This window comes from Psammomys obesus, unplaced genomic scaffold, assembly GCF_907164565.1.
Source record: "Psammomys obesus unplaced genomic scaffold, mPsaObe1.curated_primary_1811, whole genome shotgun sequence".
Taxonomy (NCBI): domain Eukaryota; kingdom Metazoa; phylum Chordata; class Mammalia; order Rodentia; family Muridae; genus Psammomys; species Psammomys obesus.
This window is the reverse complement of record NW_026596095.1, coordinates 9,214,584-9,237,260: the sequence shown is the minus strand read 5'-3', so window position 1 is coordinate 9,237,260 and position 22,677 is coordinate 9,214,584. Positions and strand designations below refer to the sequence as shown.

Genomic DNA, 22,677 nt, shown 5'->3' with positions numbered 1-22,677 from the left:
ACAGTTGCGTTCAGTTGAGCTCATGAGTTCAACTGAGCTCATGCAGTGCAGATCAGCAGAGGCAGTTGAAGCCAGAGAATGAGAAAGAGCCAAAAGATTAAAACAAATTGCTAGAGTAAGTTTGAGGCCAAGCAGAGCAATTCGGTGAGAAACAGAGAGAAGCCAGATTGAATCAGTCAGCTTGGAGCGGAGTTTGAGTCGGAACAGCTAAGTTGAACCAGCCAGCCAGAGTTTAGAAAGGAGTAGAAAGGGCGAGATATTCAGCCTCCAAGACAACAACTATATCTGGTGAATAAAGTATACTTTTACAAATCAGCTGTCTGAAAAAGCAGCTGGACAGTTCAAAATATGGCTGGTGAAGGAAGATGAGTGTCGAATGTGAGGAGACAACAAGAGAATGTGAAGATCTGAGACTGAAGAAAGATAGAAGACCATAAAAAAGTCAGAGAAGAGAAACTAAGGTCCCAGTTACTGGAAGAGTTAGAGAGCTGTCAGCATCTTCAAAGCCAAGGGTCTCAGACCGTGAGCCGAGAGCTGTAACACTTAGTGCTATTAAAGGCTCAAAACTATTTCCTAGGACCACACAGAACTGGACACTCAAGATGCTAATGGCCCTGATAATGGAGGCCTGAGAATATTCTAACACTAGAGAGCACCATGAGATGCTGCTCCCACCTGACACCTGCTGCTGCCTCTGACCAAGCACTGAGGAAAATGAGAGCCACAGACCAGCACTAAAGACTTTTTCCTTGTCTATCCAGAATTTCCATTTGGGCAGAAGACAAGAGATTCAGCCAAGAAAATGCTCACAGTGAAAGAACTCTCTAAGTGCCCAGCGCAGTGTTAACCTCCATGATAGTGGGGGGAGGGGCAAGGGAGAACAGTAAATCCAAAGTACCACAGCACGCTCACACAGTGGAGTCAGAGAACAATTAACTACAAAGTTGTAAGGTCAAGTGCTCACAAAAGGAAAAGCTGGGATGTCACATTTCAGAAAAAGCAAGAACACAAGGACCTAGATGGAACCTAAAAGTCTGTGGGTTAAGCACAGGCTGATGAGTCTGAGAAGAGCAGGTGTGGAAGGCCAGTCTTGAATGGTTGCCCAGGAGGAGAGAGCTAAGGTTCATGGGTAAATCCTGACCCAATGTGTTTGGAAGGGTTGGAATCTGTGATGAAAACACAACCAGAAGGCCCAGAAAGAAAGAAGAGAAGCAAATAATTCTTGTTTGTTATCATGCCTAAAGGGCTCACTGTACCATGAAAATCACTACTGGGCACTGTGCACACATTCCTTGGTAAGAATTTAGAAATATTTATTTGATTTCTAACTAATGACAAAGACCAAAAGGTAGAAGGGGACCCAGGAACTACCACAGAGGCTTCTAATCAATGTATAGTTATAATCATAAAAGACTAGAAAATGGAATTATGGTTCCTATTCTATCAACAAGAGAAGACAAGTCTGTGGATATGAACTAGCTCACCTAAGATTGCTTAAATATTAGAATGGTGGGCGTACCTACAGTTTGAACCTTAGTGTGCATATGGCCCCAGCCCATTTCCACTCTATTCCATATAGAGAACATATATTTGATATATGCCCTTGCAGAGGGCAGAGACCAACAATCACTCATTCAGATGAGGTCTAGGGCCGAGCCTGCAGGTTGGAGAGAAAACTGATTTTTAATCTCTGATTTGCTTTTAGCTCTAAGACTCTGGGCAAGGCACCTACTATTTACTCGTTAAGAAAAGGACGGGTTTAGAGTACCACTAAGGTGCCATTTGTACACGTTTATGAGTCCAACTGTACAAGTGGAATCCACATAGGGATTAACTTATGACTGAAGGGAAATATGAGGACACATGCCGAGTTTCATATCTAGAAACTGAACAAGACATAAGCAACCCAATGTATATTAATTCTTCCCAACGGCGGTAACATCCGTGAGCCTTTTAAGAAGGGTTCTGTGATGAAAGGGCTGTCTGGCAACAGCAAAATAAGCCCCCAGGCTTTACTAATTGGCATTTAGTTCCCTGTAACATCTCCCAGGCTCCCAAGCACTCCTTTGTATTGGTACTGTCTTTAAGGCCTTCAAAAAGGGGCTTCAGGAATGGATTCTGCCCCATTTCAGCAAGGGAATCAACAAAGTGAGACAACCTGAGGTAAAAGACACCAGGAAAATAATGCCAGGGAGGGAGGATAGGAAGGAATATTAGACTATCGCAGGTACTCAGCTGCTCTGGCTGATCTGTGTCTTGCAGTTTTTAGCTCCTCAAATTTGTCAGTGGGAGCCAGAAATAGGGGCTCTTTCCTGGTGAGAAATACCTAGAGTTCAGGCATTAACTATACGAAACAGAGAGAAGATGCCCGTGCTCTGTGGCTGAGAAAAGAGAAAGAAGCCTTGAATGAGTACTGGTTTTGGAAATGAAAAGGAACTTGCTGTAACAAACAAAACAACGGCACTGAGAAGGCCTTGTCCACCTCCTATTGAACCAGGCTCTTATCTAATACCTATGACATGTACAGTTTTTTTTTTTAAATCAGTATCTATATGCTTCCCCCAGTCAACAGCTAGAAAGCCTTAGAACATTGTTATCCAATATTATGAACCTGAGGATCTGATGGAGAAGAAAATAATAAAAACAAAACAAAACTCAGAAAGATCTGGTGTGTTAGGAAGGGCAACAAGGAAGAGAACTGATGAGAATTAAAGTTAACCCATGCTTGACGGTGCACACCTTTAAGCCCAGCACTTGCAGAGGCAGGTGGATCTCTGTGAGCTTGAGACTACAGTAGTCTAAAATAACAAGTTTCAGGCCTGCCAGGACTATATAGCAAGGCTCTGTCTTAAATTAAGAAAAGGGGTGGTTGTGGAAAAAAAGGAAGAAAAAAAGAAAAAAAGTTGACTTCCCAGAAGTCCTAAGTGGGGGAAGAAAAGAGTTTCTGTAATAGACGCAGATGAAAAGCAACAGATACAAACAGCCCAGAGCACAGGGTCTTTATAAAGGAACAAGATGGGAGAGGATGACCATGGGTGCTGCAACATGCATTCCGATGGGAAGGTGTGAGTGAGGACAGAAGGAGGTGATACAGTCAGGAAGGAAACGGAAGACACGAGGAGACAATTAATGTAGTACAATATGAAGAGACAGCAGAGAGGCCCACCGAGAACGTGTAGAACAGGGCAGGAAAACAATCACGTCTTCAAGCGTGCTCTTTAAGCAAAGTGGGAAGAAGCCCAGAATGAGCCTAGCCATCATTTAAGCAAATCTTTTTTGTTATCTACAATGTCTAAGCAATGAGGAGGTAGGAGAGCTGTGAGGAACAGTGAGTCACTTTGGCAGGAGTGAAGTGGCTTCAAAGCAAGTGCATCTGCCATCTGTGCTCCTATTGTAACCTGTTTCCATCTGAGGAAAAGCTAAGGTTAGAGCAGGTCAGAGATGGTGGCACACATCTTTAACCCTAGCGCTGGGGAGGCAGAGGCAGGCGGAGCCAGCTGGTGTACAGAGTGAGTTTCAGGACAGCCAGAACTACACAGAGAAACCCTGTGCCCCAAAAACAAAAACAAACAAACAAAGGTCAGACAGCCCCGAGTTCCTACATAATAATTCCCAACAAACCTCCTCAGCCTTAGGATGGCATTTTCCACCTCTAAGGAGTACAAACTAGAGGAAGGAAGACTGACTTAAAAGGAAAAGGTAAGGGAGAATCACCAATGAAACCTATGAAAAGGAATTCTAGGTCCAGAAGTCTGTCTCACATAAATCCCCTTTGGTTCTCCATGGAGTGGGAAATACCACCCATCAGCAGCAGCAGACCAGGCTCCCCGCTGGCCCTAACCCCTCACTTGCTCTTCCGCCCCAAATTTCGTATAAAACACTGTATAGTGTAAGCAATTTTGGTGAAAACAGCACCTGGAGCTTTGAATGTGTGTACAAAACTGATTAAAGCACAACACAGCCACCTGTCCTTACAGAAAAGTGATTATTTAGCCCACAAAAGCAAAACTAAACCTCTTCTCACAACTATAAGCTGGAAACATATTTTAAAGAACTGCCTGTGTCAAAGACTTGTGTAAATGGCTTAAATGTAAATTTTAGGAAGACCAAGGAGGCAAGAATGGTCATGTGTTAACAAATGAAACTTGTTGTTCTTTACAATTTACAGACAATTCCACCGCAGGATTTCATTTTTCATGACAGAATATGGAAATGCTGACACTCTAAACATATGAAGCCTATAAATCATGTGTGCTCACATTTCTCAAAAAGTGATCAGCCAGAAGATGTTCTTACACAATTCAAAGATTCTATCCCCAGGGAGCACTTTTTCTGTTCTCCAAGCTGTGCAACCTCAGCTACAGTCCAATGACCCTGTCCTCACTGAACTCCCTCACACCTTAACCAATAATGGCTTACACATCTTTCTATATGAGCCAGGGTGTCTCAGGCGTGAGAGTATCTAACCCTCTTAGCAAAGCTATGGTAAGCACATATTCCTCAGTTCTAACTGACCCAGCGAAGAGATGTGCTATAATTAATGGCCATGTGTCTTAGGGAACATCAAATTATTCCTTGGACCATGGAGAAAAGTCAACACAGAAGTAAGAAACAGCTTGGCAGGGTTGGAGAGCTTGCCTAGTGGTTAAAAACACTTGTTCTTGCAGAGGGTTCAATTCCTTAGCACCTTTGGTAGCTCACAACCATCCGAAACTCCCAGACACTTTTGAGGTGTACATCCATATACATAAAATAAACCTAAAACCAAATAATAACAAAAAGAAGAAACAACTTGCCTCACAACTCCAGTAAAATGCTGTCCTGGTGCAAGTAGAGTCTCAAACTGCATCCAAACTGAGAGCGGTAAGCTTTCACAACTGATTGAATTTCACATGTTTTATAGCATATAATATGCTTATTTATAAAATATACTATATACATAATAATATAACTATAACATATATATATATATCCATCACCATGAGACACCACTGTACTCACACTACAAATGACACAAATCACATTGAAAGTCCAGAAAAGAGACAGAAAAAGAGAGAGAGAAGCCAAGATGGGCACAGTAGCACACACCTGTAATCCCAGCACTCAGGGAGGCAAAGGCAAGCGGACCTCTGCGAGTTCAAGGCCAGCCTGGTCTACAAATCTACAAATCAAGTCCAGGATAGCCAAGGCTACATAGAGACACTCGTCTCGAAAAACCAAAAAAAAAAAAGAAAGAGAGAGAGAATCACCAAATAGCAAGCTATCAAGCTGTGGATGCTAATCTAAAAAGGGTTTTCTTCCAACCGCTTTCATCTTCAACCTTTCTTGATTTTAAGCACATATGAACAGAGCTAATGCTCAATGGACCTTTCAGATGAGAACCATTTTTCTACTCAGTGAGACAGGAAAGTACAAAGGCTGAGAAGAAAAGGGTCTTTGATACCCAGAGGCTGTTGGAAAACACTGTCTGATTTTCAATCTTTTTAAAAAAATTTTTTTAAGATGGAATTTACCATGTAGCCTAGGCTGGCCCAGAATTCATGACCTTCCTGCTTCAGCCTCTAGAGTGATCAGTATAAAAAGCTGAGTGCCACCACACTTAGCTTGTCTTTTTCTTTAAATTGCTCTGACAGAATATCCAACACATCAGAAATTATTATTAAAAAAAAAAAAAAGAAGGGAAAGAAAGAAGGAAAGGAAGGAAGAAAGGAATCTTTAGAGGGACTCCAGGGACTAATTTTGAGGGAGCACAATCTTGCGGTTATGGACGCCCACCATTCTGTCTGTTTTACTCCCCTAGCTGTGTACATCCCTACTCAGCTGCAGCAGATACTTGTGATTTCTCCTCCCTAGCCCCCTTCTAGCCAAAGACTCATCTCTGGCACTAGCTGAACTCCAGCATGCTCTGAGTACCGCAATGGCTTCTCAGGTCAGATACCTGCTGGCTTTACCTTTCCTTAAAGAGCCGTGGTCTACACTCAGATTTGAACAAGTTCCCCCGTTTCCATAGTGGCTCTGGCAACAGCACACACACATGCACACCCACGCACCCCACCACACCCACACATACACCACCACACACGAACACACACACTCCAGAAGCTCCGCTGTATCTGCCGCAGTTATGCGCTCCTGCTCTCTCCTTTCTCTTTAACTACGAGCAAAGGAAGATGCTTAAACTTCTAGGAAAAGAATCACTTTCCTGAATTTAAACTATGTATAAACAAAGCTGATGGCTCACAGGGACCTTTCAGGTGAGAAGCTGCAAAGCTGAACTGCTTCTAACAAACACTTGTGCATTTGAGGCCATAAACTTCCTCTTTACCACACTTTGCTCTCAAGTAGCCACTAGTACTTCCCTCCCTGTCCACAAGGCCAGTTCTCTCCCAAGCTCCTGTCTCTGAGCACACATCGGTTCCTTCTTTGAAAGCAGTTTCACCTCCACCACACTTTCTTTTTAATGTTTTAAAATTTGTGTGTACGTGCACTAGTACACCAACACCTGCTGGAGTTTATGTAACTCTGTGTAAGCAGGTGCTGTGGAGGCCAGAAGAGGGCATCAGACCCTATGGTGATCTGAATAGGAATGGCCCCTTAGACTCATGTGTTTGAAGGCGTGGCCATAGACAGTAGCACTATTAGGTGGTGATGCCATGTTGGAGAAAGTGTATCACTGTGGGCTTTGAGGTCTCCAGCGAGGCACACAGTCTCCTTCTGCTGCTTGCGGGTCAAGATGCAGAACTCTTAGCTACTTCTCCAGCACCACGTCTGCCTGCACTCTGCCATGCTTCCTGCCGTGACGGTAATGGACTAAACCTCTGAAACTGTAAGCCAGCCCCAATTAAATGTTTTCCTTTATAAGAGTTGCCATTGTGGTGTATCGTCATAGCAATGAAATTCTAAGACAAATCCCATGGAAGAGCAGTTTCAGGTGATTGTGAGCTGTCTGGTATGGGCACTGGGAACCCAAGCCAGGCCCTCCGGAAAAGCAGCCGTCTCTCCAGCCGTACACTTCCCTTTGTCTTATCCTTCTACCTAGGTTTGTTTTTCTTCCACTCTGACTTTGTGTTTCTACCATAGCCACCCACCACCCGTAAGAAAATGCACTAGTTTTCCCCTTAAAAGGAAGCGGCACTGCCCAGCCCACCTCTAATATGTGCCTGGTGGGCTAGAAGAGCAAGCAAGAGCTCAGAAAGTGATGCAGGAAAAGCCAGAGGGAGCAAAAATGGTAGATAGCATGCTGGATTCTGCAGAGGAAAGATGCAATGCTTGCCAAGTGGAAAAAGATCAACTTAGAAAGAAAAATTATTTTCAAACTTCACAGTTCTTGAATAGGGAGAGTATGAGAAGTCTAGAGCAATCTCTAATGGGCACCTAACTTGGACCCAGATTTTGTTCTGAGCCCTCTCACAATGTGAGTCAGAAGCTGTATGTTTAAATTAAATACTTCATGTATGGGTAGAAGCAGTTACAGACTGTCACCCGGCCAGTGTGCCAGTGGCATAACCGGTGATGCATATGAAACTGTAGGTTCTAAGGATCCAGATATTTGAAAGGATCTGCATCCCCAATCACTTCTCTCAGTGGACTCTTGTTAGAAACATATGAGTGTCTGTAGGAAGGTTGTGGAACTTAGGCTGCATATGCAAGCAGGGAGAGAGAAATCCTGTTGTCATCTTAATGCATTACAGAGGACTGGGCAGAAGAAGAAAAGGAACTAAAGAAAACTAAACAAACAGTTCTCAAATATGATCTCATTCATCTTGTACACAAAGCAGTAGACAGCGTGACTGAATTGTTTCTGTTTGGATTGGCTTGGAAAATTGTACTCTTTTTAAAGATTTTTATTTATTTTTATTTTCATGTACACTGGTGTTTTGCCTGCATGTATGTCTGTATGAGGGTGTTGGAACTGGAACTCCCTGGAACTGGAGTTACACACAGTTGTGAGCTGCCGTGTGGGTGCTGGGAATTGAACTTGGCTCCTTTGGAAGAACAGCCAGTACTTTTAACCTCTGAGCCATCACTCCAGCCCCCAAATCTTCTTCTTAGTTAGCTTCACTCTAGACAGGCAACTGGCTAAGGCAGACACGCAGAGGGAGGAGCTAAGTAACTTGGACTCTACTTTGTTTTGGTTAAGAACACCCTCCTTCTAATGATGCACTCTATAACCTTTACCTGAACATACTACGCACACATACTCCTGTCTAAACAAGGCACCTTGCCACCCACGACACCCACCTCCATCAGGATACCCACATGCTCCTCTTTGGCCAATGAGATAACTTCCTCTGTTAACAGTGATTAGTTTCCATTCAAATATATTTCCAGTGCATCCAGTACAAAAGAATGAAAAGTCTACCCAGTGCAAACAGGTTGCAGGTGCATGAACAGCAAGGCGTAACTGCATCCTCACGTGACTTTTAAGGAGAATCCCCTATTTGCCATTTTATGCTTATACCTAATTGGGTGTACAAATGCTTAAAATCAGATGCATTATGAGAAGAGAAGATGATAAGACCTAATGTGCCAATCAGAACAGAGAACCATTCTCATTCTCCCCTTAGCAAGCAAACTCCTACTTCTTTTGAAGAGAAAGCCTCAAGCAGTTCCTGGGGCCCTTGAGTACCTTCACTCAGCAGGCCCTGCCAATTGTGATAGTTAGCTCCATTCTAATCTGTTTTACTGATTTGCTTCTGAATAAAGTTTTCCTCATTTTCGATTGTTTGGATAAGAGGCCAAGAACCCGGAGATAGTGTGTCTACATGCTGACCACTGCTAACACTGAGAAAGCTGACCTTTTTCTGGTCTAGTAAGATTCCTTTGAATATGTTAAGGGGTTTTTGATCACTAAAACATAATAAAAGATGAAGGTCATTAAACAAGTAGAATATCAACCAGGCGAGAAGCAATGCTTGCCCATGAGCTCTGGCATCTTGACAAAAAGTTGATTCCTCAGAATGTTTTAAACACATGTTAATTAGTAGGGCAATAATATTTTTACATGCTACCCAAACAGTGATAATCTTGGTGCCACTGAGCTTGTAGCTCTCCCCAGAAAACACCTAATTAAAAAAAAAAAAAATCATAGCGTTCTTCTTATGCACAATAACCCTCTGTGCACGTCAGCAACTTGTTATGGCCACAGACTTAGACTTGAATGTCTAAGTGAAATAATGGCCTTCTTTCATTTAAAACATGAATGTCGGGTAATCAATACATCTACGTTTGTCATAGTAAATCAAGTCCCAGGCAAAGAAGTAGAACATTAGGCTCAGATGATCTATTTCTTTCCGATTTGTCATATACTGAAAACGTAAAACGTTTTTCACTTGATTAAAAGTTAAATTATGTTTTATATTTGCATGTAAAATTCTTTCCTTGAGGCCTTCATTTGACAGTGGCCAGGCTGGAGTGAAGCCAGCCAGTCCTCAAACACAGCCAGCCATGGCAGGCCTGAGACACACCAGCGGGAGCGGGTGTCTTTGTTTTGGGTCTGACTCACATCATCCAACCTTCATTCATTTGAAGTCACCCCACAAGTATGAAAGCATTTTGCTAGGAAGAGACCATGGGAAACTCAAGTGCACTTGCCCTTTTCCCTCAAGAACTGCACAGATCTTGGCCCCTCTCTAACACAAGCAGTCTTTTAATGACCAGCAACCTTGAGCATTGAACTTTTCCACTCCTGTGTTTGAAACAAACCAATTCTCTTTGAGAGTATTATTTCCCAGAGAATATGACTCAAATGTTCCTACTTTTAGGAAAAACTAAAGATGAAATAATGAAAGGAATATTTGGGCTTTGAGATACAAAACCGTGAACTCACGGGGATTTTAATATGGGATCAATATGTGCATCACACTAGGAGGACAGAGGAGATTAGAAAAGGCTAAGTAGGATCTACGGGGATGTTTAAAAGGGCCATAAAGTAAGGGTGCTCCTTTCAGCACAGAACCATTAGAAAATCAGCAAACACAGAACAACTCAATGGTGTCGCCAACCAGCGCAGCGATTCCATATATCAACAGATAGAACACATTCCTTTTCAAGAATCCATGGACTAGCCATGCAATTCTATTTTAGATCCTATAGCAAACCTTAAAAATTTAAAAACAGAGCAATTCCCTGACCATGATGGAGTGGAGCTAGACATCAGAAGGACAGCAGGCAGAAAGATCATGGCAAAAATGATGTACAATGAAACAGACACTGTAAAAGTCAATATGGAGGGTTCTCAAATACTAAAATAGATCTACTACAAGATCCAGATCATCCCCGGGTCTCTATGCGAAGGAATGTATGTCTGGATGCCAGAGAAATACATGCACATTGTGTTCATTGCTGCATGATTCACATGATAGACAATTGTATACTTCACCAGATAAATGGATAAAGAAAATGTAATAGATAGAGACACAATGGAGTTTTATTCTGTGGTGAATTAAATTGAGGCACAGAGGGGCATGCCTGCCAAATGTCCCACCACCCACAAGGCATATTTAGGAGGCAGAAGCAGGAGGACCAGAAGTTCAAGGTCATTTTCCACTACATAGAAGGTTTGAGGCTGGCCTGTGCTACGGTCCATCTTACAACTCATCTTAAAAAAAATAAATAAATAAATTATGTCATTTTCAAGAAAAGGAGAGAAACTGTCATTATCATGCTAAGCAAAATAAGCACTGCAGAAAGACAAGTATGTGGACTATATATTAAATCCTTACGTGCATATAGATGCGTCTGTATACATGTATGGCATGAAAGTAGAAGGGATACTGCAGGAGGAGAGAAAGGGCCTAAAGGGAGTGGGAGGGGAGAAAGAAAATGGGGAAAAACTCTCCTGTTTTCCCTCATGCGGAATTTAAGTACACACATACGACATGAACGAACAAAGTGGATCACGATGGGGAGGAAGGTTGCATGAGAATAGCAAAGGACTGTGAACAGGGAAGACTAATACAGACGTGATGCAGATGTAACAGTGAGACTCGTTACTTTGTAAGTTAATGTAAAAAATGTTTTCTAAAGAAGAGAACTGGAACATACATCTCAGAACTGTTTTTGTCATTACAAACTGGAAATTTTCAACTTGTTTAATTTTCCAAGACAATTTGTAAAATTCTCTAACTATCCTACCTTAAAAATTCTTTTGTGTGTGTGTGTGCATTTCATGTGGAGGTCACAGGTCAGTGCAATCTGCTGCACTCTGCCTCCCCACCTACCCCTGGTGCAGTGCTGGGGTTTAGACATGTGTGCCTGGCTTTTCTGTGAGTGCTGGGACTCCAAACCCAGGTTCTCACCCTGGTGCAGCAGGCCCTTTCCTACCCCCACCATCTTAGTTTCAATGAAGCGGAACCAGAAGCTCCCCAATACTGCAAAACTGGCTAGCCAATGAGCTCTAGGGGTCTGCCCCTTTCTGTCTCAGCACCATGTGGGCTTACAGACACATGCCATTCCTGGCTTTTACATGGGTGCAGGGATCTGAACTGCGGTCTTAACGATTGTGGAACAAGCCGTTTACTGATTAAGCCGTCTCCCCGCCCACCCCCATTAATGATCTTTATTTTATTGAGATTTATTTTACTTTCTCACATTGCCTGGACTAGCCCTGAATTAGAGTCAAGTGGTCCTCCCACCTCCGTCTCCTGAGGAGCGGGGTGGTATGTGTTACGTGCCTGGCTCCTTAAGCTTTTCAATTTATGTCCATTCTTAAACTTATATTTTAACAAATATATCTGATAGCTAATTTCAAATTCTGTACTATTATTTCATTGGGGCAAAGTTAACTCTACTTTGAAAACAGACACTTACCTGGGTTATAACATAAGATGAGATGGCTCACTCTATTTATTTTGGAGAGGTGGGATGTTTAAGAGACCCGGAAAGTAACTTACCGAGCTGGGGAGACAGCTCAGTCAGTACAGTGCCTGCACCACAAGCAGGAGGCATGTCTGATTCTCAGAACCCTTTTTTTAAAAAATCGGGGTGCGGCAATAATTCTAGTCCTGGAGGGGCAGAGCTAGGAGGTCTCTGCAAATCACTAGCAGCTGGACTCGCCTATTTAGTGAGCTATAGGCCAGGGAAAGACACTGTCTCAAAGAAAAAAATAAGTAGAGAGCATCCACCATCATGTGGGCGCTGGGAACAGAGCCTCAGGAAGAGAAACCAAATGCTCTCACCTGCCAAGCCGTCTCTCCAACCTGTTAAGCCATCCCCTTTACTTGGTGACCACCTGGCTGCTGTTCAAACTATTCCAAAACATATACCTAGGGATCTTCCAAATTTGATTTTAAATGAAGTTCTTAAATTATAGCAGTAAACACATTATCTTTGTTATAATTTAAAAAGTCAAATCCAAAGGATAAAGTGAAATCAGCCATGAAATGGCATATATGTTTATTTCTCAATTTGTAAAGACATCCAGTTCATTGGCATTGCGTACACACAGTATAGGAGTGAATTCTGATTCCTACACGAAGCAAGAAAAGATGATCTGCTTTGCAGTTAACTTTAGAGTCTGGCAACACATTATACTCGAAAAACTTGCAAATTACAGGTATTAAATAACATAAAATTAAGATTTTCCTATAAGCCAGCTTTTTACAAGCAATTTTGTAGCATTTATGAACCTTTGGAGTAATTAAGAAGGAAATGGAGAGGCTAGCTAACACAATCCTTTCTGTTTTAAGGTGAATAAGGCCTGGAAGAGAACTGAATGAAATAAAGTAAGAGGCAAATTGGGCCAGGGACCAAGTGTCCCACCACCCACAAGGTATACCACCAGAGCATCAGGCATACTTGGAGCTAAATCATACAACAAATGCCTAGCATTCCTGAGGAGCTGGGCTCAATCCCCAGCATTGCAATAGCAAACAAAGCCCAGGCCAGGGAGTCCCTAGGCTCTTTTGCATCCACAACAGACATTACCCATCACTTTATCATTTCCTTCTGAGTTCTGACGCTGCTGCACTCAAGCTGGCCGAGTAATAGAAGAGTGAATTAAACATGGGTAATGCTGAGAAGAGCAGAGAGGTTTTTGTTCCAAAGTGCACTCAATGCCACACTGTGGAAAATGGCGGTAAGCAAAAGACTAGAGCAAATCATGGAGACCTGTTTGGGAGGAAGACACATCAGAAGTCTCTTACACAAATGGCAGTAACAACACAGCCATCACTTGGAGGGAGGATACAATGGCATACTTGGAGAATCCAGAAAAGGACATCTGTGGAACAAAAGTCATCTTTGCTAGGGCTAAGAAAGGCTGCTCAGCAGTAACAGCAATGTTCTGTTTATTAGTGCAAATTCCTTGTGGCTTTTGATATGTACTAGGATTTAACTCATGAACCAGAATCTAGAGTATAAAAGGTAACAGAAAATTTTTGCTGGCCAATCAGTCCTGATTTAAATAAAAATTAGATTATAGTAAAGTGAATATGACCTTTTGTTTATTTGTTGTTTGCTTGTTTGTCTGTTGTTTGAGACAGGGTCTTTAATAATTTCTGGCTGTCCTAGAACTTGATATATAGACCAGCTTGCCTTGAACTCACAGAGATCCTCCTGCTTCTGCTTTCCAAGTGCTGGAATATAAAGATGTGCACTACTATGCCCAGCCCAATACTTTTTTTTTTTTAAACAGCAATTTCAGTTTAGCAAATCGTATCACTATTTCTCCCTTTTAAAGCTATGACTGCGGGGATAGATGGGGGTCTCGGCAGGTAAAAGCCCAGCTGCCCTTGGAGATGTTGAGTCCAGTTTCCAGGATCCACATGGGGGCTCACAACCGCCTGATGCCCTCTTCTGGTGTGCAGACAAAACACCCATACACAGAACTTCATTGATTAATTATTTTTTCAGAAGATATGATTGGACTTAATCAGCAATGCCCAATTTTTCACAAAGATGAGGAATGACACCTGAAATCTACTGAAGAATGGTGTTCTTTCAATTAAACTCAGTTTACTTTTCTGTGTATGGGTGTTTTGCACCAAGTCTGTGCACTCTGTGCGTGCCTGGTGTCCGAAGAGGCCCAAAGAGCGCATCAGATCCCCTGGATCTGGAGTTCAGGTGGTGTGAGCCACTATGTGCATGCAGGGAATCAACCTTAGGTTCTCTGGAAAGCAGTAAGAGCTCTAACCACTGAACCATCTCTCCAGCTCCAAAGAACGGCTTTACACTTAGATTTACATAATTGGTTTTTAAGTATGTTTTCATGCTGGGAAAAATCCTCTTTTTTGTCAGAACAAAGCAAGACTCACCCGTGTTTCAATTTTACTCATCAGCCTGTTGTAGGTAATGGTTAAAGACAAGGAAGCAGGTGTCTATACTGTTCTTGACTGAGCCAATTTAATCAGGATTCCCTGTTACCTAATGATGTTGCTTCTAACTTACTAAAAAGCACTGCAGTGTGGCTTATGTATAATGTCAAGTAAGTAATACTCAAAATAAATAAAATAAAATGATCCTTTTCCCCTTCCACTTATCACATGAGTTTAAAATAAATTAAGCATTAAAATCCAACAGTAATCTTTTAGAAGCATATTTGACTACTACATCCTAAACAATGTAGTTGTTGATCATTTGTAAGACTTATTTTGACAAAAATTTGAGCGGGTTGGGGAGATGGCTCAGTGGTTAAGGGCACTGGCTGCTCTTGCAGAGGATCTGATCAGTTCCCAGCACCCACATGGTAGCTAATGACCCTCTGTAACTTCAGTCCCGGGATCCGACATATCTTCTGGCTTATGGGGCACCAGACATGTACATGGTACACAGATACACACATGGGCAAAACACCCATCCACATAAAAGCAAAATAAAACTTTCTGGAACAGAAATATGTATAAAATTAATCTATGGTGGTATATATCAGAAAACAATAGCGATTTCTTGGGGGATTTTGGGGTGACTGGAAGAGGCCAGAGAAAACACTCTGACATCATGGGAAGTTTCTATGTCTTATTAGGGATGTGGTCAAATTATACACTTAAGAGTTGTACATTTTATGGTATGTAAACGCTATTTTAAAAAACTCATAGAGAACTATTCACATAAAAAACAAAGGGTTTTAAACTGCTCTCCAAAATGAGGGTTTGACCTAAAATCTAGTTGATGAAGGGCAACTAATAGAGAACTTTCTAAACCACTGTAGCTAAACACATTTGGCTCAACTATTCATGATAATAAGACAGACCCTGCCAGGAGTCCTATATCTAGGAATCAAGTGAACAGTTTCCTTTCAGGCTACAGCAGTTAGTGGATTCTGTCTACAGGAAGAGGCATAATTTACGAGCCAGGTACAGCGCCGTGGTACTGCCACTGATCTGCACATTTGCAGCTTACACTGCAATTTTACCACAAAGACAGCAGGACAGTGCAAGACTTTTACAGACATGGAGAACGTAGTGATTCAAGCATGGATTTAGCATTTGTCTTCCTATTTTCTATACTCCTTTCCTAGGAAAACTTGAATATAGATGAAATTCTGACTGCCACATACCATATTTGGTAAAACGTCTTAGCAAATACGAAAAAGCGATTGAAAAAGAATCAACTATTTGCTGGCTGACTCCCACATGGTGTTGGTTAGGGACCACAGTGAACAGCCATAGCATTAGTTAAAGACATTGTTGGCATTTATCACTCTCAGAAAGGACTAGAACAAGCTCTGAGTTCAAACTGTATCTAGGAAGGCAAACTTCTCACCTCTTTCAGCAATGTCCATATAAGCTATACATTTTAGCTAACCTCTAAAAAGCCCCGGCTCACTGAGAAATGGCAGCTATTGACTAAAACAACAGAACTGATTATCAGTGGACAAGCCGTAAGAAAGTCACTTTCCCGGTCCTAAGAGACAGGCTTACATACCAAATCCGGCCTTTTTCGGTAAATCAGGGGGAAGGAGAACCACATGGACTGCAAGGTGGTGAAGATTGAGGAAAGCCAGGACTGATGGACCTCCCGACTTCTTGGAATTCGGTAAAGGTGGGGTGGGTACTAGAAGGAAACAGCAGAGATGAAAATAAACTAATAGCTAATAATTTAGACAGTTAATGCCTGTGTTCTTATTCATTTTTAATTTTCATCTTAACTACTTTAAAAGTAAGAATTGCAAAGCTTATTTCATACTTCATCTAACCTTACATCATTGGATTATGGTGAAGAGGGTCCTAAATGCAATTTAAAAAACAAAGTCCATTTTGGCAATAAGTTGGAAGACATTTTCCATAAAATATATTACAGGCTGAGTGAAACACGCTGATAACATACAAAGAGATCTAATAAATCAATATATAAAGCAACCTTACATCTAGATAGTCAGAGGAGATGGACAGAAAATTTCAAATAGAAGAAATACAAAGAGCCAACAAACATGAGCTAGTTAACAATGAAGCACAGGAAAAGACAGTAATTCTTCAAGCATGTGTTGAATGAACCACAGTTACAGACAGCCAGTGTTGCTCAGGATACAGGGAAGTAGACACGTACATTCCCTGTATGCATACGCAAGTTACAGCTTTTGGGCAGTGGGCAGTGGTTAATGGAGCCTGGTGATCATGCAAAGGTGAGAGACTCTGCAAAGTCGTCTGTCCACTGACCGCCACACGTACAAGTGCGCCCACACACCTCTAAACTAAAATCAAAATGTAATGTCTTAAGCTGTCGTTGGGCCTGTTGGGTGAAGCTGCGGTATTAAATTGTGAACGTACTCCAGTGACGGTGCAGGCCAGAGGTGTGTAATCCAGTAGTGCCCAGTTCTGAAAGAGCGTCCTCACTCGCGGAGGCAGAACCCATGCGCAGGGAGCAGTGACCAGAACTAAGAAGTGAACTTGTACACTTGCCTCACTCACAGAAATTATGAACTGAAAAAACAGTAAGTCTAGCAAAAACAGAGCCAAAATCCCTTCTCTTGGACAGAAACAAAAGGCATGAACAGTAGGACCTACCAGGAGTTTGCTGCATGGAAATGAAGATTTATGTTAGAACTGGCAGAAATGCATGGAGGGCGGGGCAGCCCCCCCCCCCCCCCCCCCCCCCCCCCCCCCCCCCTAGACCCCTCATTCCATATTCCCATAGCAATTCCTTCATTCCAAATGTTTCTGATACGCTGTGGCTCAAGTCATCGCCATCTTTCACCTTGGCTGCTGCTACTAACGGTCTCTTAACTGTTTTCTTCCCTTCTTTTATCCTGCTATAATTTATTCTCTATAGAATCACCAAGACTCATCTTTTTGATAATGTAAAGCAGATCCTTTCGTTTCCCTGCTTGAAACCATCCACAGACTTTCCTGCACATGGGATGAAGTCCAAGCTCCTTGTAGTTGCTCCCAGGCTCCCAAATTATCTGGTACCAGTCTGTCTCTAATTCCTGCTTGCCAGCTCAATGGGCCACAGTTTGTGTTACACTTCCTGAAGACCTCCTCTGCTCCATCTCACCCTGTCAGCCCTGTCCCAGTCTCACAGTCAGCTTTGTCCTTCAGATCAGTCCTCAACTGAACATTATCTGTTTAGAGGTCACACGGCGTCCCTCTGCCAATGCTCTGCTTTGCAATTATCAGTACCAACTTAACTTGTTGAGTTAGGTATTTGATTTTCTGCCTCTCTTGCCAGAATGCAAACTCAGAGAATTTTATGTTTCCATCGCTGTAATACTAGGGGCCAGTCTGGTGTCTTTCATATTTTAATCTCAAACATTTGCCACGTTATTGCAGGACCTTTTTCTAGGGAGACATAAACATACATCATCTAACTCAGATAGAATGCCAATGACAGATGGAAGAAATTATCCCACTCAAGTGTAGTTTGGAGAACTGATGAGTTTAACTGAGGCACTTATAGTAGTCCAGGTGAGAGGCTATCTACAGTAGCACTGGGCAACATATCTGAAAAAAAATCTCCCCACCTTCTTCTATGTCCTTAGAGAAGGGGGAGGGAGCCTCATACTTCTAGTGTGTCCTGCCTCAAGAGCCCTTTCCTCCCCTCTAAGACCTAATGTTAATAGCCCCTATCTTGTGCAGGTCTCCTGTGGATAATTACAGCTGCTGAGAGTTCAAGAGGACAATGGCCATGTTGTGTCCAGAGGACAGTGTTCTACCGTGCCCACAGAAAAACTATCATTATAGTTTCTAGATGTTCAGTCTGTGGTCTATGCTTAAGATGATGAGGCAGATGACGTTGGCTCTTCATGATCTCAGGGCTGGAGAGACCAACAAATCAAAACTCCCTTCACATTTGAGGAATCTATACTCTCTCAAGGTGACAGTGTCAGAACCTAGACCCAGGCTTTCCACATGTTCTGATACATGTGGAGAAGCCCTTTGTATGGGTGTTTCTCAGATCCCTGTGCCTTGCTGAAGAGACTTTAAAAAACACCTTCTTCATACTTTAGAAACTATGCCACCTTCATAGGGAGGTTACTCTTTGCCTCTATTGATCCAGCAGTGTACAGCCTGACCAGTTTCTTTTTCTTTGTGCGTGTGTGTTTTAAATTCTTTTTCCTCCTCTGCCTCCTTTTTTTTTTGTTTTTGTTTTTGTTTTCGTTTTCGAGACAGGGTTTCTTTGTGTAATAGCCCTTGCTGTCCTGACAAGGTAGACCAGGCTGGCCTCAAACTCAGAGATCCACTTGCCTCAGCCTACTGAGTCCTGGGACTAACGGTGTGCACCGTTTCTTTGTTTTTCTACTCACTTTATATTTATATACTGATGGCCAAAAGCCCATGAATCCTGCTCTCTCCGGCTCTGTGAGAACTACACTCCTTCTCTGTCCTCTGTGTCAGTTCTACACTATAGGTTGAGTTTACCAGTGACATGTCCCACCCTCAGACCTCTAAGGCTTGGGTGGGGGGAGGGAGATGAAGAATAAGAACCCAGGACCACTAGGTGCTGTGGCACACACCTGTAATCCCAGCACTTGGGGAGATAGAGGCTGGTAATCTCTGTGAGTCTGTGAGTTTGAGGACAGCCTGGTCTACAAAGCTAGCCCAGGACAGCCAAGGCTACACAGAGAAACCCTGTCTTGAAAAAAACCACCACCACCACCACCAAAAGAATAAAGGACCTTGAAAAATCTTCAGACTTTGTTGACTTTCAGGTCCCCAGTTTCTTCAAGAAAGTGCTGCAATTTTGGTATTGCTCCAGGCTGGCGGACAGCTGGGCTATAGGTATCTGAGAAAGGAAGAACTTAGTTGTTTCGTTTCTTTCCATGCAGTTGGCTGTGTACATCCCAAATATGGATACGCTTTGAAATATAATCCACTCACTTCTACACTGTCAGCCAAGGAAGTGAGGCTTGTTCTCTTTCTTTACTGTACAGGAACAAAGCATACATCAGCAAAACATTGTATCTGAGCCTCCTAACCAAGGGCAGCACTCTCCGGAGCCTCACATGGCTCTCCACCCATCCCAACTAACATATGATCAAATGTGAGTGGCAAGGCAGACAGGAAACACTGAAGTGTAAAATCTTCAAGTGGAGAAGTGGATTTTTTTCAGGCTTCTAGTTTGTCTGAAATGATGTGAAACACAGAGTTATATACTAATGGTATATGACTACTTTTAACAGTCACAGTATGTTCCAGAATTACATCACTGCCAAAAACCACAAACAGATCTGGCTTCAGATTTGTGAAAGCTAACTAGAAGTTTACAGTGATTTAGATGGAAAATAATTCCACCAAAGAATCCAGATGGCATCATAAACCACATCAGAGCAGACCGAGCGGCTATGAAGTCATTTCTTCATGTTACCACACACTGAAATGTACAACACGCTTGCTATTTAATGGATGCCACACTATTGCAAAACCCTAGAAACAAGATGATTGCTGAAATGTCCAAATTCCATTCAACTAAGCATGCTTCCAGCTTTCTTTCATAATTTTTAGACATAATGTCCTCTCTCTTCATGTATCTAAATGAATGTATATATAAATATACAAGATGGTTGTACCAATTATTTTAAAGTTAAGATAATCACAATTTGTCAGAAAACAATTTCCATATACTTGTTCTTCAAATGCTTGGCAGATGTTTATCTCGCGGGAACTGAGGTGTCGCAGAGTGGTGTGAATGAACCTCTAGCAAAGCAGCTGGAGCCTTCCTCTAATCTGTGTGAAACTGTCGCGGCTCTTCAGCCAGGTTCCACGACCTCCCTACCAGGTGCAGGCCTGTTTACCCGTGCAGTCCTGGCTGGCCTGGCACTTGCTGTGCAGCCAAAACGAGCCTTGAACTTGAGGTGACTTTCCTGTCTAAGTGTCCCAAGCACTGGAATCATGGGCTCCCCCATACCCAGCTTCTCTAGCCTGACTAGTTAGGAGTCCATCTTTCCTTGAGAAGCTCCTTCTTGCCTAGGAAAAGAAAGTATTTTTGTTTGTTTGTTCTTTCAGAAACAGTTACTGAATTATGACCCGAAGACCCTGAAGCCTTCTATGGTGAGCGGCTGTCAACCCTGCAACTTTTTGGCCTCTTCTTTTGACAATATCCAATCTCAGTTATCCTCAACCACACAGAGTATTTATTTCTAATATATGTTGGATGGTTTAACCACTCATTCTGAAACCAAAATGACCATAATTTCCTCATATAAAAAAGTGGCCACTCCTGACTCCCATGGTGGGCTACAAGAGATGAGAATGTAACTCAACAAGAGGCCCTGAGGCAGATGTTTGCTATGGCTTTTGGGAAACTGAGGCTTCCTGTCTCTATCCATAAACTGTAAGAGACTTACCCTCTCCTCAAACAATCAGTACAAACTCTGAAGCTCGCGTTTGCTCCCTTAACACCAAGACTTCTGGCAGCACGTGAGGAGTCACGTGCAACTGCAAAAGACAGAGCCAGGAGACTTCACTGTCCATCACAGTGATTTCCCTGGGCAGCTGCAGTGAGTCTTGCCAGGGGCAAGATTTTTTTCCCCCTCTTTTTTAAGTTGCCAAGTTCCTCTTATTCTCTTTGTTGTATAAACAACTGTTTATGACCTGTACTTATTATTATGAGTGTAGATTCATTCACTCATCATCCATCAAACAAGTAATAAGTACTTACCAGAGGGCAAGAACTGAGGATGGATAAGACACTGAGAGGAAACTTATTACAGTCCTGAAGGGAAATTCATGGAAACAATTGCAAATCAAAAGACAAGTACAGTATGAGATATAATTATCATGTTAGTCAGCAAGTAATAAACAATTAACTATATCTTCATAACTCAGGTTTTCTGCAGGGAATGTACGATCTGGCTCACGATGGAAATAAAATTTATGAAGGGTCCTGAGGCAGAGGAGGTGCCACGCTCACACCAGAGTCTAAGAGAACAGGGAGTATGTGGGGAGCTATATTTTGACACAGAGGTAACAAGACAGAAAGCAGGAGACTTGGGGCCAGAGAGATGTTTTAAAGGCAGGCTAAAGGCTACATACTTGAATCTAAAGGAATGAGATACTGACTGTTAAAAGGGTATCTGTGATCAGATCTGCATTCAGGAAATACCATGCTGACAAGCAGGAGGAAAAGCAGATGTGGGAAGGACTAGAGGAGGGAAAGCTAGGATGCATGCATATCTCTGGGTAATGATGCTGTCAGTTAAGGTGGAGGAATGAAGAGAGTAAACTATGGGAGGAGGGGCTTAGTGGTAGGGAGCTTTCCAGTTCTCAGCTGGAGCAATGGTATTGCCATACCCTAAGAAGAGAATGCAGAAAGGGAAAAGAAGTTGAGGGCATATCCTGTACTCACTGTGGTCTACCTATTTGTTTGTTTACAGTAGTACTTTATTGTAGTCATTGTGGAAAGCTTCAGGAATGCCAGGCAAAGACCTCGCCATTGAGTTTTATCTACAGCACTTTCCTAAAGTGTGTGTGTGTGTGTGTGTGTGTGTGTGTGTGCATGTGCATACTCTGAAGCCAGAGTAGGATGGTGTCTTCACCTACCACTCTCCGTGTTACTGCCTAAAACAGTCTCTCACTGAGTCAGATGCTCACAGTTTTCACTAGGCTGGTTGGACAGCGAGCTTTCAGGATCTACCTGCCTTTGCTGCCCCCTCCCCAGTGCTGGCATTACAAGCATGCAGAGTCATGGCAGCTTTTCACACAGGTGCTGGGGATTTGAGCTCAGGTCTTATGACCACAGAGCAAGAACCCTTGCCCACTGAGCAATCTTCTCAGCCGCTTTTGCTTTTTTTGGAGACAGGATCTCAAGGGCAACTCAGGATGGCCTTGAACTTGCTCCACAGTGCAGACAGCTTGTCCTACCTCAGCTTCCCAGGTAGCTGGGATTATAGGTCCTTGCCATGAGGACCAGCTGCAGTGTGGTTTTGAACATAATTCTGTGAGTCAGTGAAATCCTCCAGATACAAACTCTGTCAGTGTTAGAAAACATCTATTCTGGGGGTTGCCAAGATGGCTCAGAGGATAAAATGGGATGGCAAGACGGCTCAGAAGGTAAAGGCACTGTGTGTCAAGCCCAATCCCCAGGACCCACACATTTCCTGCAAGCTGTCCTCTGACCTCTACGCACGTGTCCATCCACATATCTATACACTCACAGAACAAAAGAAACACAGAAGCACACACTTCTTAGGTGGAAATGGGGCAGGACAAGGCTCTGTTTCTGGAACAAGGGCAACGGGCTGACCCAGCAGGTGGGTGTATCAAGCACTGGTGATGCCGGATGCCAAGATTCAGAACCTGG

The 22,677-nt window shown here is 42.8% G+C and overlaps 1 protein-coding gene across 3 annotated transcripts in view; it reads right to left on the bottom strand.

The window, feature by feature from the left end:
• Positions 1–22,677, bottom strand: part of Alg14 (ALG14 UDP-N-acetylglucosaminyltransferase subunit) — a 73,496-nt gene that overhangs the window by 29,461 nt on the left and 21,358 nt on the right. For 2 of the 3 annotated variants that reach the window (XM_055628315.1, XM_055628317.1), the window contains exon 3: positions 15,865–15,993. The exons of the other annotated variant lie outside the window; for it this stretch is intronic. In XM_055628315.1, coding sequence (XP_055484290.1) covers positions 15,865–15,993 — 129 coding nt within the window. The remainder of the gene's footprint in view (positions 1–15,864; positions 15,994–22,677) is intronic. 3 annotated transcript variants of the gene reach the window in all.